At 53.0% G+C, this 16,622-nt stretch overlaps 2 protein-coding genes across 2 annotated transcripts; both read left to right on the top strand.

Annotated features, from left to right (window-relative positions):
- Positions 1-1,695: 1,695 nt before the first annotated feature.
- On the top strand, positions 1,696-2,520 carry IUM83_16637 (uncharacterized protein; the record flags this gene model as incomplete). The annotated part of the gene is made up of 1 exon (XM_067941534.1): positions 1,696-2,520. One exon carries the CDS (start codon positions 1,696-1,698, stop codon positions 2,518-2,520), a length of 825 nt encoding a protein of 274 aa, XP_067783867.1.
- Positions 2,521-7,884: 5,364 nt separating this feature from the next.
- IUM83_16636 (Protein phosphatase) lies at positions 7,885-8,976 on the top strand (the record flags this gene model as incomplete). The annotated part of the gene is made up of 3 exons (XM_067941533.1): positions 7,885-8,088; positions 8,156-8,286; positions 8,382-8,976. The coding sequence occupies 3 exons, from the start codon at positions 7,885-7,887 to the stop codon at positions 8,974-8,976; spliced, it is 930 nt and encodes a 309-aa protein (XP_067783866.1).
- Between the last annotated feature and the right edge of the window lie 7,646 nt (positions 8,977-16,622).

Genomic DNA, 16,622 nt, shown 5'->3' with positions numbered 1-16,622 from the left:
GTCATGTTTTGCCTGTCCACATTCACCCGAGAAACTTTTCTGCCCTCGATCCGACGCCACATTTTGCTTATAGGCCTGTCCACATTCACCCACCCAGATAAGCTTTTCTGCCTCGATCCGACGCCACATAATACATTGCAAGAAATGGTGCACTACATTATAACTTCGAGACAACGACGCAAAATCGATCTATTCTAATACGAGAGAGCGTAGCACCAACGACGTCTGCTTGAAAGGCAGAGAGAAGACCCGAAGTCTATGCTCGTTATGTTACAAGTATCGCAGCCGGCGCCAATGCACAATACCGTAATGTATTGACTGCGGAAAAGGAAAGAGATCGCGACAATGTAAATGCCAACTCGACTCCACCGGATCGTGGTTGGCCTACATGTACCACGTACCACTGTTTGCGGCCAAACCGCCCAACTTTGACCTCATTAGCGCCGTACATCATGTACGGTACATGTACCAGTCGCTGACCTTCACCGACCGACATCCAGATCAGCACGACTCGACCATACTCAGGACAAGATACTGGCGGTTAAGAATCCGACCGACCAGGCCCATTACAAAGATTTAACCAGAGCTGTCTTTCGCTTTGCTTACACCGGGGGACACAGCTTCAGACGCGAGGAAGCACGTGCGCCACAGAACCGTGTTGCCTATCGACGTTTCAAGGAGGTTCACGCAGGACCCGGCCAGGACTTGCACGCCGCTAACTACTACGACATTAACCAAAGCAAGCGTACGCATTCGCGATACCGGGGACTGCTTTACTGACGTTAGCCAACAGGGACAAGCGATGGGAGGACCAAGGTCAGTGCAAACATCGGACCGATCTCCGTACTGTATTAATACATGCATGTAGCCACGGGTGGGTCCTCCTCCCGAGTCAAGAGCCCCAACTCCTGCAAACCGGCTTTATCGGCGCGAGACAGTGGATGCTATCCTGCTTTGCCTGGCCAGGATGTTAAACAGAGCTGTTGGACCGTTATGATTTTGACCTCGCCCCCGTGGCGGGAATCTTATTCGTGGACGCAGGTGGTGGCTTGTGATCACAGTGGGAGTCAATGTAACGCTTTCTTGCAGCGGATTTGGGCATCGCCCGGGGCCAACTTTCTTCCACCCAGGCTCACCACGTGCGCATCGACCGACGCTGGGATTTTGGCGCATCTACCGCAAATACTGACCGCAATCGGATCTCTGCTGCCCCCGTGTCAAACCGCTTCAAGTAGGTGAGTCAGATGGCAAAGGTGTGGACCGCTACACGCATCCCGCCGCGCTATCGCCAAATCTGTAAAAACATGTGAGTTGGTCCGCCAGATTTACATGTTCAAATACTGTTGTACCAATAAAAGATATGGAATAAGAAATGTGCGCGTCGAACGAGGTCATAAAGTAGGTTTTGGGCCAAGTTTTAAGTCTACTGTCGGCAAGCGGGGAAGATCAGCAGCGCGACCACCAGCTTGTATAATAAACGATCAACGACAGACACAAAATCAACCAGTGAACGGCCGCTCAATCGAACACCCCCCTCCGTGCCCGACCATCTGTCGAGCGAAAAGCTGGCAATAGCAGGCTCACGCACCCCCACCACATTTCTGTCCGTCTGGCCATTCGCGCCCTCCGAGACCTTCACCTCGCCGCGCTCAGTAGCCCAGATCCGTTTTTCCTCTCTTCGACTCACATCGGAAAATGATCAACAACACAAACATCCCCGCTGCCGGGGTCCAGTGCAACGAGCCCCCTCGCGTCTCAAATTGCTCGAAGCGCAAGGCTGAGCCGATGAGTGCAGGCACCAACGGCGAACCCGCGGCCAAGCGCCCGTACTACGGCAAGTGCCAGTACAAAACCGGCAAGTGCTTCAACGAGCGCACTCTCAAGCGCAATGGCGACGCACACTCGCTGTGCGAGGAGCACCGTATCAAGCAGAACTTGATCCAGCGTCGCAGCGACCGCAAGTATCAGAAGGTACACGCCATTCGTCGTCGGGAGCGCTCGCAGCGGCGTGCTGCGCTCAAGAAGCAGGTCTCGATGGCCGTGGCTCATCAACTCTTTTACGAGCAGCAGCAGCAGAAGAACTTCGGTGAGTACGATACCCCGCACACGTTCGCAACCGCCTCCAATAACGCTACCATGACGGCAGTCGCAGCTGAAGCCGCCGATCTTACGCCGCCGCATATCCGAGTGCCGCAGCCTTCGTCGGCTTTCATGCTGGACGACCAGACCAACATCGGATTGCCTCTGATATTGTCCGTCGGCAAGATTGCTGCCACAGCACCGCTGGCTATAGGTGCCAAAGACGAGTCGTCTCCTACTGGCATCGACGACTCCACGCCGTACTCGTTCTCAAATGTCCCCGTGTTCCCGGACAGTCACAGCCTTCCAGCGCTCCAGTTTGACAATTTTGATGTTGGCAGTAACAACATCGGCTATATGCCGATTGTCTCGTACCGGGAACACAAGCCGACATGGAGTGACGCCGACATCGAGTTCCTGCAGAACATCCTGCTGGCCTGAATTGACCCTTGCGCTGGTGCTCTACCTTTATAAAAGCCCCATTGGATTATCACTTGTAAACACAAATAATATGATAATCACGCGGCATATAGCTCTCTTGTCGTTTGTGTTTTTATTTTGCTGTGGAATTTAAGTAAGGAACCATTGATATTGAGCCCATTCATTTACGTTTTTTCTCAATTTTCTGCCCGAAGAAGATGGTGGACATCTGTTATGTGGCATGATACAAACGACCCCCTCGGTAGTAATCCCTAGGTAAGGAATACCCGCTCAACTTTTCGGGTATATAAACTCAAGTAACTAGGCCCCTCAACCGTCATAAGGAATACATATGCACAAAATATGACGTTTCTGGGGTTCTCAACTACGGAAATAACCCATTCTGTAAAGAACCTTTTTAAAGGTGTGAATACATACTCCGATTTCCTGCCTGATTTTTTTGTAATACTCAGTACGTAATTTAACATTGGTTAGTATGACATGTTGCAGCATCCGATCAAATACTTAGGAGTTTGGCAACCACCAAAAACCTCCTGAGGAATGAGTTAGCACTATCTATGGTAGCGACCTGCCTGGGTCGGAGCATCGATACTCGGAGTATTGGAGCACACAAAGTGCGAACATGTGCTAGTAGTAACGCGACAAATTTGGGAAGCCGATGTCCTCAACGTCTTCAACAAAGACCCGAGAATGATGCTCGTCAATAAAAATGGATTTCGCAAGCATAATGTAAATCAAATAAAGACACCGAGCTAATTAGATTAGGGTAAAATGAGAACTGTATTGTTTGTAAATTGATCTTTCTCCTAAATCTGCTAAAACTGTTTATCATCTATGAAAGGGGTTGACAGCGGCTGGCTGTCAGAGCCCCGCCAATATGCACGTCTCTAATTGGTAGAAAGATGCTGCTTTCTACCAATAGGATCTTTGGGTAGGTGTGGACCACTCATTGTGGTGGCCCACTTCAATGTATCCATTGGTGTGACTTACACCAAGGTGAGGAAGTATCTAAAACTTTTAACAGATAACCTATCTGTTAAATTCACAAGTGGCTGGCAACCACTTGTACGTGTGACCCCGTCACCCCCCCCTTAAGGTTAGACGCGCGGGGTCCCCGCACGTCAATCTCTGAATCGACCATTCGTCGATTCTCCGCGTTTGGAGAAGAAACCCGCGCTCATACAACGATGAGGGCGTCCAAGGAAAAGAAGGACTCGAAGGCGGTGGAGAGTAATCTCTCCATCGACCAGTACTACGAGCACCAGACGGCGAAGTACGGTGACGTCGTCGACTTCGGCGATGACGATGAATACATGGAGGACGAGAAGGACTCGTCCTCTAAGCGTAAAGTCTCAGTGTCGAGCGAGTCGTTAAACCCCCACGCTGGAACGTCCGCCCGCATGAGGGGGACGAATCGGACGCTTCGGGCTCGAAGCGTTCGCGAACTGAGAGTGATACCCCACTCGCTTCAGCTGGGGCTCTCAGTACTCCGCGCGCTGCTGCTGCAGCGCGTGATGTTAAAGCTCAAGGCTCTCCGCGCGCTGCGCCTGCAGCGCGCGACCCGTGGATGCCGTCCGCGTCCGAGATCACGGACCGGTATGGGAACTCGGTACCTCCGAATGAGATGCAGCGGTATGCATGCAGCGCCATCAAGGATGACGCAGTGGCTGCCGAGCTGCACTTCGATGCGGAGACGCATCAAAGGCGCGATTACTACATCGGACTCTTTCATGAGCTCCGATGGTTTCAAAGCAAGAAGACATCTTCTCGCAGCAAAGTGCCCGAGTGGCAGGCACTTTGTCAAAGTCGGAATGCTTTTGTTGAGAATTTCAACAAGAAGCCGAATGCTTACCGTGATCGGATTAAGCAAGCGCGTGATCGCTCCGAGACGTACTCGAAGCGTGGAAAGTTGGAGCAGCTCCACGTTGCTGCGGAGGAGGCTAACGTGCCGTGCGCTGTATCAGTGCGCGAAGTGTTTCCCAGGCGCGGTGCGCTTGAGCGACCGCGACTTGAACGGGTACACGTCGTTCCGTGTGCCCGAGAGTCTCAAAGAGCTCCGTGCTAAGTTCTTAGCACGTGAGGGTTCGGACGCTGGCGATGATCGCAGCGCTCGTATTACTTCCGCTGCACCAGCGCGTACTGCTCTTCGTACGCCCTCACCATTTCCGGAACGTCCTCCAGCAAGACGTTCCGCGGCTCCCATGTATCTCGATGGGGAGGAAATCCTCTCCAACGAATACGAAAACGAGCCCCTTGAGGGTTCGTTTTCGGGATACTATGGTCAACAATCCGCTCAACAATCCAGCGGGTTGAGCCGCGGGCGTGACGGATCGACGGTGGCGGGGGTGGGAACACGCCCCGGGCTGATCAGTATGCGCCTCTCCACGACCGGGTGACCGCCGTGGAGCGTCTGCAGGGCGCTGAGTTCGCCGCCCTGAAACCGGAGCTGGCGAACCAGAAGGCCCAAGTCGCGGCGGTCTCGCAGACCGCCTCGAATATCCAGGTCGAGCTGGGGACCCAGATGAAGGGGTTGCTCCAGAGGTTGCTCGTCGCCGAGGCTTCGGGTCAGCCGAGCTAGATGGCTCGTGCTGCCGGTATGGCTTCAGCTGCCCGACGTAAAAGGTCGGATGGAGGCGCAGGCTAGACGGTATGTCTAGCGTGTAAGTGTTGCCGTGCCGTGCCAACGCAGTGAACGGCCCGATGAAGCGCGGAGCAAGCTTGCTTGCTCCGAAATCCGAAACGGCATGTTTAGGCAGGTTTTGTGTAGCTAACATAACCAATTAACTAACTTTGAATTCATTTGTGTTGCCTCTGCCCACATTGTCTGCGTTCAGCTTCTGTTGATCAACAGAAGCTGCTATTGCGTCTTGGACAAACCGAATTGCGGCTTGTCTTTTGGTGATGAAATTGATTGCATCCGAGCTGAAGTCATTCAGCTCGCTCTCCGCTAGAGGCCCGGCTTCTGCGTGATTCTTGGTGGTGTCTGCGCCCTGCGCAGACCCATGATTCTTGTTGTTTGTAGAGTCTGTGCCCTGCACAGACTCGTTCGTCTTGTCATTATTGTTTGAGGAGTCTGCGCAGAGCGCAGACCCGTGGTCGTTGGCCTTGTTGTTGGGGGAGTCTGCGCCCTGCGTAGACTCATGTGGTTTGTCCATTGTTGCAGCTGACACTGTGCAAGTGTCAGCGGTTTTCTGCGGCTGCTGCATTGCAGTCGTAGATCCTCCCCCACTTAAAGTGGGAGCCATCACTCCGAGTAAACTCGGTAGGCGTGGATGCCGCATGGCATTCACGTAGAGCGGTGTATGCCCGGTCGTGGCATGCACCGAATTGTTGATGGCAAACTCTACCATCGACAAACACTCGCTCCAGTATTGGAACGAGTGAGCGTATCTCTTCAAAATGTCGACGAGCACACGATTCACGCGCTCGGTTTGACCGTCCGTCTGCGGATGATCCGCAGTCGACATTGAAAGCTGGCTCCCAAGAAGTGTAAACACTTCTTGCCGCAGGTGCGCTGTGAAGCGCGGGTCTCTGTCCGACACGATGTCGGTCGGCATTCCATGGTGTTTGAACACCATGTCGACGAACAGACGGGACGTCTGCTTCGCGGTCACCTCTGCCGGTACCGCAGCAAGATGTACCATCTTGCTGAAACGGTCTACAAAGACCACAACACCGATATTCCCTCCGCTGTCCGGGGGAAGACCAAAGATGAAGTCCAAAGACATGGACTTCCAGCACTCCGCCGGAGTCGGTAATGATTGCAAAGGAGCCTGCGCGAATGGCGCAGGTTTGACACGTTGACACACTCTGCAAACACGGACGTACTTGCGCACCCACTTGTACTGGTGGTGCCAGTAGAAGTCACGCGTGAGAAGGACGTATGTCTTCTCACGTCCGAGATGTCCCGCAGACGAGGCATCGTGATATTCGTACATGATCCTGCGGCGCAGGTCATGGTCATTCGGCACGACAACGCGATCCGCATTGTCGTCGACTGCATTATAAATAAGCAGTCCGTCGTGCACCCGATATCGGTGTGCACGCGCACGGAGGTGCTTGGACAGCTTCTGACGGGACTTGTCAGAAGGCGCTGTGACATAGGCCAGCAAGAGCTTCGTGTCCGCGTCGTGTGCGTACGCGGCCTTCACGTCGTCCAACAAAGACGACGTGGGTGTGCTCGATCGCATGGCGTCAATGGCATTGACGTCAGCAGGTTCAGCGTAGTCTGACCGACGTGATAACGAGTCGGCCACTACATTCAGTCTTCCGGGTTTGTATTCGGCCCGGAAATTATACTCCGCAAAGAATGAGAGCCATCTCGCCACTCTTTGTGATATATGTGGCTACTTCACTGCGGTGCGCAGTGATACATGGTCGGTGTAGACCACGAATGGTCTAGGGTTTAGTAATTACACTTGGAATTTCGCGAGTGCATACTTCATGGCAAGGAGTTCCTTGTCATGCGCCGGATAGTTGCGCTCAGCTGCCTTCATCTGACGCGACTGGTAATAGACGACACGATCACGGCCCTCGTGATCGTGCTGCATCAACGCATATCCGATCGCGAAGTCGGATGCGTCACACACTACGTGAAATGGGCGATCTTGGTCAGCCACTGCCAAGATCGGCACCTCAGTCAAGCCCCGCTTGACTGCATCGAATGCCTTTTGGCAATCAGCTGTCCAATTCCACACAGCCTCCTTCTTAACTCTTTCAGTAGTGCTAGACAATTTATCAATTACAGGTCCATTAGGACCTCTTAGCGCATCTTTTGAGCAATATGATTGCACCAAATTCCGCTCTCTGGGTTAGGCCTTTTGAACTGACCGTCTAAGAGGTTGATATAGACCCCTACGCAAGAGCTTGGTGAGTGGTGTTTGCTACAACATGCTAGGTTTTAGTGCACATTATTCAAGACGCAAACCTGCACGTCGAACGCTAAAAGTGCGCTCTAGATAATTCCGTTACCACTGACGCTACGATTGCAGCAGCATCGGCTGGTGGAACTATGTAGTTCACTTTAGGCCTCTACCCTCTCAGCTGCACCATGAAAGGCACGCAAGTCCTCACAAGACCTGGATGACGGCCATCACCACAACCTCAGCGCGGACGCCGTTACCGACTCTCATACAACAATTGAGGTGGATTTAACACCAAGCAGTCGTGTCTCCTCCCGGTGGTGGTCACGCAGTCCGTGATGCGAGCGTGACGGGCGGGGCTGCCGCGCGGCGGCACGCCCATCGCGGTCGTGGCTGCAGCCCGCCGCGCGCGGCCCTCCGGACGTCGTCTCCGTTCTCAAACTTGAGCCCGGAGTTCCCGGCGTCCGAGATCGAGCGCAGCGGGGGCCGAGGCTCGCTCTGGATGGGCCTGGCGCTGGCGGCGGCGGCTGAACTCACGGAGGATCCAAAGGTGATTGCCAAGCACATCCAGGAACACAAGGAGATGAAGGCCGCGACCAAGAAGAACGCGAGCAAAACGTGCACGCTGCGCAGGAGGAAAACCAGCGTGCGGGACGGCAAGATGGTGGCGAGCACGGCGGCGGTGCGCGGCGACTGCGCGTACGGCGTATGTCTCTGCCTGCAAGCGGTTCGCGGAGATGTACGACAGCCACTGAGGCGCCGCCGTCTCGCAGCACCTGCGCAACCAGCTCTTCTTCATGATCGCGCCGGAGTCCGCGCAGCTGGACCAAGAGGTTCTGGCGGAAAACAAGGCGAGAACGGTCGCCACCATGCTGCAGCAGGCGGTGCACAAGGTCACCAGGAGGTGATCGGCAAGAACGAGTGAAACTTTCAAGGATCGACGGCGGTGGGGGTGCTGCTCTTTGATGACGTCCTGCACTTACTCAATATGGGAGACAGTCGAGCGGTGTTGTGTCGGTCAGGAGACGCAGTGGAGCTCACGCGGGATCACAAGCCTAATGACCCCCAGGAACGTGCCAGGATCGAGTCGCTAGGTGGCCGCGTGCAGTCGTACGGCTGCGTGGACGCCCAAGGAGAGCCGATCGAGCCCTACGGCGCGTACAGAGTAAATGACAATTTGGTGGTGGCGCGAGCTATCGGAGACCGCGATTCCCGGCCGTTCGTCATCAGCTACGCCGAGATTCGCCAGTACGACCTCGAGTACGATAAGGACGAGTTCATTGTGATCGCGTCGGATGGGCTCTGGGACGTGTTCACCAGCAGTGAGGTGGTGGAATTCGTGCAGGACGTCATGAGCGGCGAGCTGGGCGGGCGAGAGGCCTGGAGCAGCGGCGGCCACAGCAACACCCGCGTGCCCATTTTCGAGTGGTCGCAGCCGTACACGAGTGACCGGTCCATAATCAAGGCTGCGCAGCGGCGACGGGAGGTTCAGCTCACCAACTATCTCGTGCAGGAGGCGCTCTTCCGGGGCACCTCTACAACATGTCCGTTGTGGTGGTCTGGCTGCTCTACCACTCCGTCATTCTCAGATTAGGATTGTACCGAAGCTCCGGGTTATGACAGCTCAGTACTTTATTCTTAGCGTGACGCATGCTATCTTGATGTGGATAAGGAGTAGATCGTGAAACAGGTGCATCATCTTATTCCGCTGGTTGTTCAGTGGTATGTGGTCGATGCTGCTGGGGAGCACTTTCGACAGCCCAAATGACATTTCGGATTCTGTGATTGAGACCGCAAAAGCGAACGATCAGTCGCAGCGAGTTGGTCTCCGGTTGGATCCGGTTTCCATTTTGATGAGAGAGATTCACCCAGCTCCGCTGCTTCAGTACTAACCTAACCTGTCGTGTGCAACCCCCGCCGGCTTTTTCGACAACGTAAATGTGTTCAACCGGGCGAGGAGGAGGAACATATGGCAGCGTGCGCGGAAGCGTGCTGTTGCCTTTTACGACCGAGTTCTGCATTAGAAAGCAGGACGTTGCCGCGAACTGAGAACGCTAACGAAGATGAGCATGTAGTGTGTGCTATGCTTGTTTCGGCGCTTTCCAACGCTCACCCAGACGGGTTTACACGTAGAGGAGATCAAGACTTGCTGCAAGCATTTACGAATGTATGAACATTATGCTAGATATTGGTGTGCTAGCTTGAGGGACAAACAAAAACCTAGACGTGCAGAGCTACCCTCTCATCAGTTCGAAACTAGCTTTAATCACGACCGAACATGACTCGGCTTCATTCTTGCCGATCGTGCTATTTCTTGGAGCTTTCAACTGTTGCAATTTCTGGTAAGAGCAGAGCAGCATTCGTCTCGGTGATACTTTCTACTTCTGTGCTTGTAGAACGAGCTTGCTACGAAAATGCTTGTGTGGCTTGCAAAGTTTGCAGCAAAGCAATTCGTCTTGTCCGGCAACTTCCTTTCGGTGCTTCCCCCGGCGTCGATGCGGCACGAACGTATTTCGCACCTTGAACGGCTTCGGTGGGATGCATATCCGACACAGCCCACCAATATCGGATTTGTTTTGGCTGGTTTCCTTCTGCGTGTAAGCCGGGTTTTCCTTGCACAGTCGCGTGTGGGTGGATAAGTCTTCCTTCGAGTATGAGATATCGAGGCAAAATTGACACAAGAACTTCCTGAAAGGAGCTGCTTCAGCAGAATTCTTTTTTGCTTGACTCCCTTGACGAGCACATAGCAATGAATGCGGATGTTCTCGACAGAAAATGCTGCACCCCATGAGCTAAATCTCCACGAAATATGACCATCTCACCACAGTTCTTCGTGAGCAACTGACCTTTCGTTTTATCAGTGTAGTCAATCGAGGAGGGGTAACCCCAGACCATAGTGTTGTCCATGACGGCAAAAATCACGGAGGCCTGAACCCACCCGGTTTGCCACTGAGCCAAGGCCGTTTCAAAGGTGGGAAAATCGCGATGGACTTCTTGCGCTTTCCCACCAGGAATTGACTTGAACGCTGTCCAAGCGCTGGGATGGCTATTCCACTCCGATCGAAGGCTGTAAACAACCTCCTCAACTGCACGCTCAATCGAGCGGGTAGTAGTCCCCGGCATCGAAATTCTCGCTTGAGAACGAAAGTTATCGCGCTCCTTGACATAGAGCTCCTCGAATATTGGTTGAAATGACAAACTGGCGAGCTCCTCCACAGCTAGAGTGCAGGTGCTATTCGACACATTCACCTTTATGACAGCGTAACCATCATTCCAGAAAGTGGCAATCGTACGATTCTTCTCACGCATCGTTAGGTGTCGGAGTCGGGAGTGAGAAAATGTGTGCCCCCCCCCGTATCATCCCTTTCAAGCTGTTATTTGTTTTCACAATAAATGTTGATAGATTAGCAAGGTGTAGTGGGATACGGACTACGTCATCTACTACAGTTAGACGAACAACTTCTTTAAAGTTGCTCTTTGTCTTTTACAATCTTTTTGAGTGCACTCTACCTGGACATTACGTACGATGTATGGTAGAAGATAACACGTCCTAACTGGTGTCCTAAACGTCCTATTTGTCGTAAACTCGCCCGTAATTTACGGCCACTAACGGTCACTAAACTGAAATGTTTAGGACAACACAGTCCACGATTAGGACAACTTCAATTGTTTTATGTTGAATGTTGCACTTGTCGCAGTAAAGTATTGAGCATTCAGTCATGCTTCGGGCGAGGGCGAGCGGATGCGAGCGCGAGCATCACCCAGTGCATTCACCAGTTCCCAACACCCGCCGATTAGGCGGGGCGTGTCTGTGCAAGCGAGCGTTGCAAGTCCGCAAACGATAGCCAACGAGCGATTGTCCTGCCACGTAAGGGGTGACGCTTTTTAGTTTTCTGAGTATTGGCCTCGCGTAAGTTGGATGCTATAGTAACAATATACATGTAGTGGTACTGTCTGGGTTGTACATCCTATTGTTACAATGTCCTAACGATAGAAAGTAGTGGTACGTGTTTTAATATGGTTCCCTGGGTTGTCCTAATGTCCTAATGTCCTAATGTCCTAATGTCCTAATGTCCTAATGTCCTATGATGACCTAACGGTAGAAAGTAGTACTTTGACTATAGTTCCCTGAGTTGCCCTAAACGTCATACTGTTCTAATGTCCTAAAGTAGTCATTTGCAGTAGTAATCAGTGTCCTAACCGAGTTTAGGACAATCAGTAGGACGTAATTTGAAACGCGTATTTTTGGACGATTTATGTCTAGGTAATATTTGAATTTTAGGACAAATAGGACAGTTTAGGACGTCAGTTACAACCGGCACCCGATGTATATGTACACTACGCCCACTTATGTTTTAGTACTGGTACTGTATCGTATTCCACAAATAAAACTTCAATCGGGAAGCTGGTACTTCCTAAAACTTTGGCCAAAGAGTATATTCAAAACTAAGGATTGCAAGCTGATATCTATATTCTACAAATCTTTGTTTGCTTTAGATTATTAGATTGCCCGTCCCAACTCCCATCAGTCTCTCGGTGGGCTTATACATATAGTGCCGACTAAGCGAATGTATGAGAACAAGAGCGCAGTATAGCATACACAGCGTATCTCTCACACAAAAACAAATTAATTCCAGATGAAACCAGCTTGGTCAGAAAGATCTCGGTTTCAAAGCTAAAGTGCAGTGGGGAGTGTCTGTAGGCACATAGAAAATAGTGTTTGCACAAGTAAAAAGTACGTATATAGTGTTCGGTTCAAGCAGAAAGTATTTAATTGTTTGCGATGGAGATCACTCTTTATCGCCCCCTCCATCAACACAGCTGACAAAACGTCAACCATAGCACTCCGCATCTGTCTTCTTTTCTTTAGTTGTTTGAGTCAAGCGTTAATTATATGAAGAAACGCTTGGGAGACCTTCGATCACCACCAGGGATGTGGCTAGTCGCGGATTGTTATAATAAATTAATAATTGTCTTTTTCTATCGACCACTTGAAACTCTATGTACTAAGTACGACCGAACCTGTCGTGTGCCATACACCAAATGATGTGGTGTTCATACACCAAAGGAATACACGATGTATTGGCCGCTTGCTGGTATGTTCGTCTACGCCATTCATTGTGTTGCTGTTGCCATCTAAATACTAGGGTCGATTGATGCGCACCAATTTGGCTTCAATGCTAGTGCGACCCTCGTCGTCGAAGGTTAGCAACCTTCTACGCAATGAGACTGAACTCGAGCTTGGGGAGAGACTCGCAGCGATACCATGAGCTACATCATTATATGTGTTTTATTTGCTCAGAAACTATATATATGCACATACCATGGCCTCCTGGTTTTGAGATAAGAATAGTATCGATCATGACCAACATCGTCTTATTGTAGTTGGGCGGGCAGTCACTCGTCGAGCAGCAGGCGGTGCAGACGCTGCACCACACTCTGCGGTCACGGCAGAGTGCTCGAACGGAAAGCTGGTGACGGCCGAACTCAGCCGGGTGGTGCACACCACGGAAATCGGGACACGAGTGTGAAAACGAGGGTGAACGGGGGCGAATGCCAGTCAGCGTGACTCGCGCCACAGGTGCGAGGTAGGCAAGATATCGAAGTTTTAAGCCAGCGGCGGCTGGAAAATCGCAAGAGAAGACGACACGTCCAGCATGGACGGCAAAGAGAATGGCGTCGCGGCAGGCGACATCGAGGCGAAGGATGAGGCCTAGCGGCCACGAGACGGGTGATGCGCTCCGAAGAGGGAGAGATCCAAACGAGTAGCTTAGGAGAAGGGCGCCGCTCCCGTAGGTAGTTGGTAGTGTGGGGCTGCGTAGGAGAGCACCGAGCAGCAGTCGCCGTTCGACTCTCAGTCAAGTTTTAGTGCAGGACGTGCATTAAGTTGAGACTAATCTATGAAATTTGGCGCTGGAGCACGGGTTGTGAATGTCGGATGAGGTCGAATACATCGTAAAGCGAGGTACGCCGTTACGGTAGGACGGTGACCGCCGGATAGTAGAGAATAGAGGACTGCAGAGAAAGTCTGCGGTGCCTATCGTTGGCGCGGGTTCGTGCGCGCAAATGTACCGTGGGGGCGTAGTAGCCCGTGCAGGGCGACGTGTGGCGGCCCGGTGAATATTTTGTGGAGAAATAACAGGGAGCAGCATGGTTAATATTCCAGGCCGAGGTCGCATAGCGCTCCTTACTCATCGGCTCTTGTAACGGGGTTACACGCACAAGTGGCTTGCAGCCACTTGTGAATTTAACAGATAGGTTATCTGTTAAAAGTTTTGGATGCTTCCTCACCTTGGTGTAAGACACACCAATGGATACATTGAAGTGGACCACCACAATGAGTGGTCCACACCCACCCAAAGATCCTATTGGTAGAAAGCAGCATCTTTCTACCAATCAGAGTCATGCATATTAGCGGGGCTCTGACAGCCAGCCGCTGTCAACCCCTTTCATAGATGATAAACAGTTTTAGCAGATTTTAGAGGAAGATCAATTTACAAACAATACAGTTCTCATTTTACCTAATCTAAGTCACTTGGAATCCTATCTTACTTAACTTATATTTGTGTATTCAAATATAATTAACCTAAGTAATTACTAGGTACTTACGCTTCCTCATACACGTTGCGCAACGTGTAAGCTAAAGTAGTGAGTCAAGTTAGACCCACTACACCTGGTAGCACTTTGTAGTCCGTCCAACGACCGACTGCTTGACGTTCGTACGCGGTGTACGAACGCGGAGCCGAGAACCACATGAGCACGGAGGTGCCCATGGAGAGCTCCAACACGCCTGCAACGCATGTTGCACGCGCTGACTGCCCCCACCTGTCTGACCCAGAGTGGGAGGCCCTCCAACGACTGTCAACAGTCATTGGAGAAGCGGCGATAGCTACAATGCTGCGTACGCTATCGCCGACGGAGCAACATGGTGTTGCTCTGGGGTTCATCATGAAGGAGCAGCGTGACGCTGCTTCCTCAGTGACGGCGTCGTCAGGGACGACACCGCGTGCTCAACCATTAAAGTTGAGCGTAAGCAATTACGTGGGTAGAGAGGGCGAGCCTCTCCTCCGATGGCTTGTCGAGCTCGACACAGCCATAGCGGCTCGACGCATCGTCGACCCGCTGTCGAAGGTCGCGTTCGCCATGTCCTGCCTTGGCGGACGCGCAAGGAGTTGGGCGTACGGACGCCGACTCTCCGATCCTACGTGCTTCAGCACGTACGAAGTGTTCAAAGAGGAGCTCAAGCAAGCGTTTGAGCCCCGCAAAACGAGTTCCGGTCGAGGGCGGAGTTCCTCGACCTTCAGCAGGGTAAGCATGACGTCCATGCTTACGCGCAGCGCGCACGATATTTGGTATCAAATATCGTGACTAACCCGATTGACGAGGCGACCAAGGTCGTCACGTTCATGAAAGGACTTAGAGATGGGCCCGTGAAGACCTATCTCTTCCGAGAGTACCCGAGTACTCTCGAAGCTGCAATCACTCTTGCCATGCAAGAAGAGTTTAGCCTGCGGCAGGCTAAATGCCATGTAAACGTACCGAGGCCGCAACCGCGCCCGGTAGCGAGGACGGGAGGCCCGGAACCAATGGACCTCTCGAACGCAACAACTGCTGGTTACCAGCAGCAGGGAGGTAACGTGCGATGCTTCCGTTGCGGAAGGATCGGTCACTTTGCACGGGAGTGCACAGCTCCCATGCCCCCTGGAGGTGGCCGTCGTGGCGATGCTAGGCATCGCCGCGGACCAACAAAAAACGCGAACATCCAGTAGGCGCGGGGCGCCCTACTGGTACTGCAGTCGCGCGTGCCGACATCGGGCACGCGACACTGAGGACTGCAGCCCCCAGTGAGACCAACTCTCACTGCAAGAAACAAGATGACAGGCCAAACCTTGTCATCTTGAAGGTTTACTCGAAGAGAGCGAGTGACTCTCTTCGAGCTTTGGTAGATTCAGGCGCGTCGAACAACTTTGTTCGACTACGAAGCCTGCCCAGACTTGACTTCGAGGAGGTAGATGCACCTCGAAGTCTTCTGGAGGTACGACTGGCAACAGGTGCCATCGTGAAGACCGAGAAGCGCGTCGTGAACGTGCGCTTCTCGTACAAACAACGAGTGTTTGTCGAACACTTTAGCGTCCTGGACCTGGACGATAAGTTCGACGTAGTAATGGGCATGCCGTGGCTTGCACGGCATGATCCGGTGATAGACTGGAAGAAGCGCACGCTCGTGCGCTTCGGACGCGACAGCGGAACAGAGAGCGATGGCCCTGTTACCGCAGCGCGCGCACCAGCAGGTGCGCGCGGCTCACCAGTCGAGACAGCGCTTTATGCTGCTGTCCCGGAGTGCACAAGAAGTGCGCGAGGGCGCGCACAAGTGAAACCCATGTCGGCAATGCTGCCGACGTCGGAAGAAAAAGATGTGTTGGTTCCGGGAACCAACACCCACGTTCAAGCGTGTAAGGGACAGTCCCTGACCCGAAGTGGTCAGATCGACAACGACGCGTCGGCTCCGGGAGCCGACGCACCCTCGGGCAAGAGGGGCTCCGCCAATGAATGGCGTCGAGGTGACGAAGGCGTGTCAACTCCGGGAGTTGACGCTGCAAACAGTGCGGACGGTTGCAAACGTACCGCACTGACGCAATTTGCATGCTGTCGTGCAGCCGGGCTGCACGACGAAGCGCCATGCGGTCAAGCCGGGCTTGATACCGCGCACCCGCAGACAGGGTCTGCCGGCGAAGGGACACATTACCGTGCAGCCGGGCTGCACGAAGGAAAATGCGGTCAAGCCGGGCTTGATACCGCGCGCCCGCGGACAGGGTCCGCCGGCGAACAACTGTCCACGGCCGGGCCTGGACCAGAAGAACAACTGTGCGGAGCCGGGCTCCGCACAACAAGAAGACGGCGCATGCAGAGAACGCTGCGCAAGTCTCGGTCCGGGACCGAGACGCAACAAGAGCAGTCTGCTGGGCAGACTGCGGCGGTGACGTCGAATGTCAAGACGCTAAGCGTCTTGACGCGCACCGACACTGGATTCCAGTATCGTGACATGGAACTCGCTAGTCCTCCGACGATGGCATCGGAGTTGACTTCGCTTCCAGCCATGAGCTGGAATCGCTTCACGCGCGACTTGCACGATGGACGCATCGAGCAAGTCTGCGTTCTTTCGGACAGCGAAAGAACGGAGAGCGAGAGCGAAGAGCTGAGGCAGCTCTTCATGGGAAGTACCACTGAGAGTGAAGACAC

The sequence above is a fragment of the Phytophthora cinnamomi genome (genome assembly GCF_018691715.1).
Source record: "Phytophthora cinnamomi strain GKB4 chromosome Unknown Contig95, whole genome shotgun sequence".
Taxonomy (NCBI): Eukaryota; Oomycota; class Peronosporomycetes; order Peronosporales; family Peronosporaceae; genus Phytophthora; species Phytophthora cinnamomi.
The sequence above is the reverse complement of the archived record's forward strand: the minus strand, read 5'-3'. Positions and strand labels throughout refer to the sequence as shown.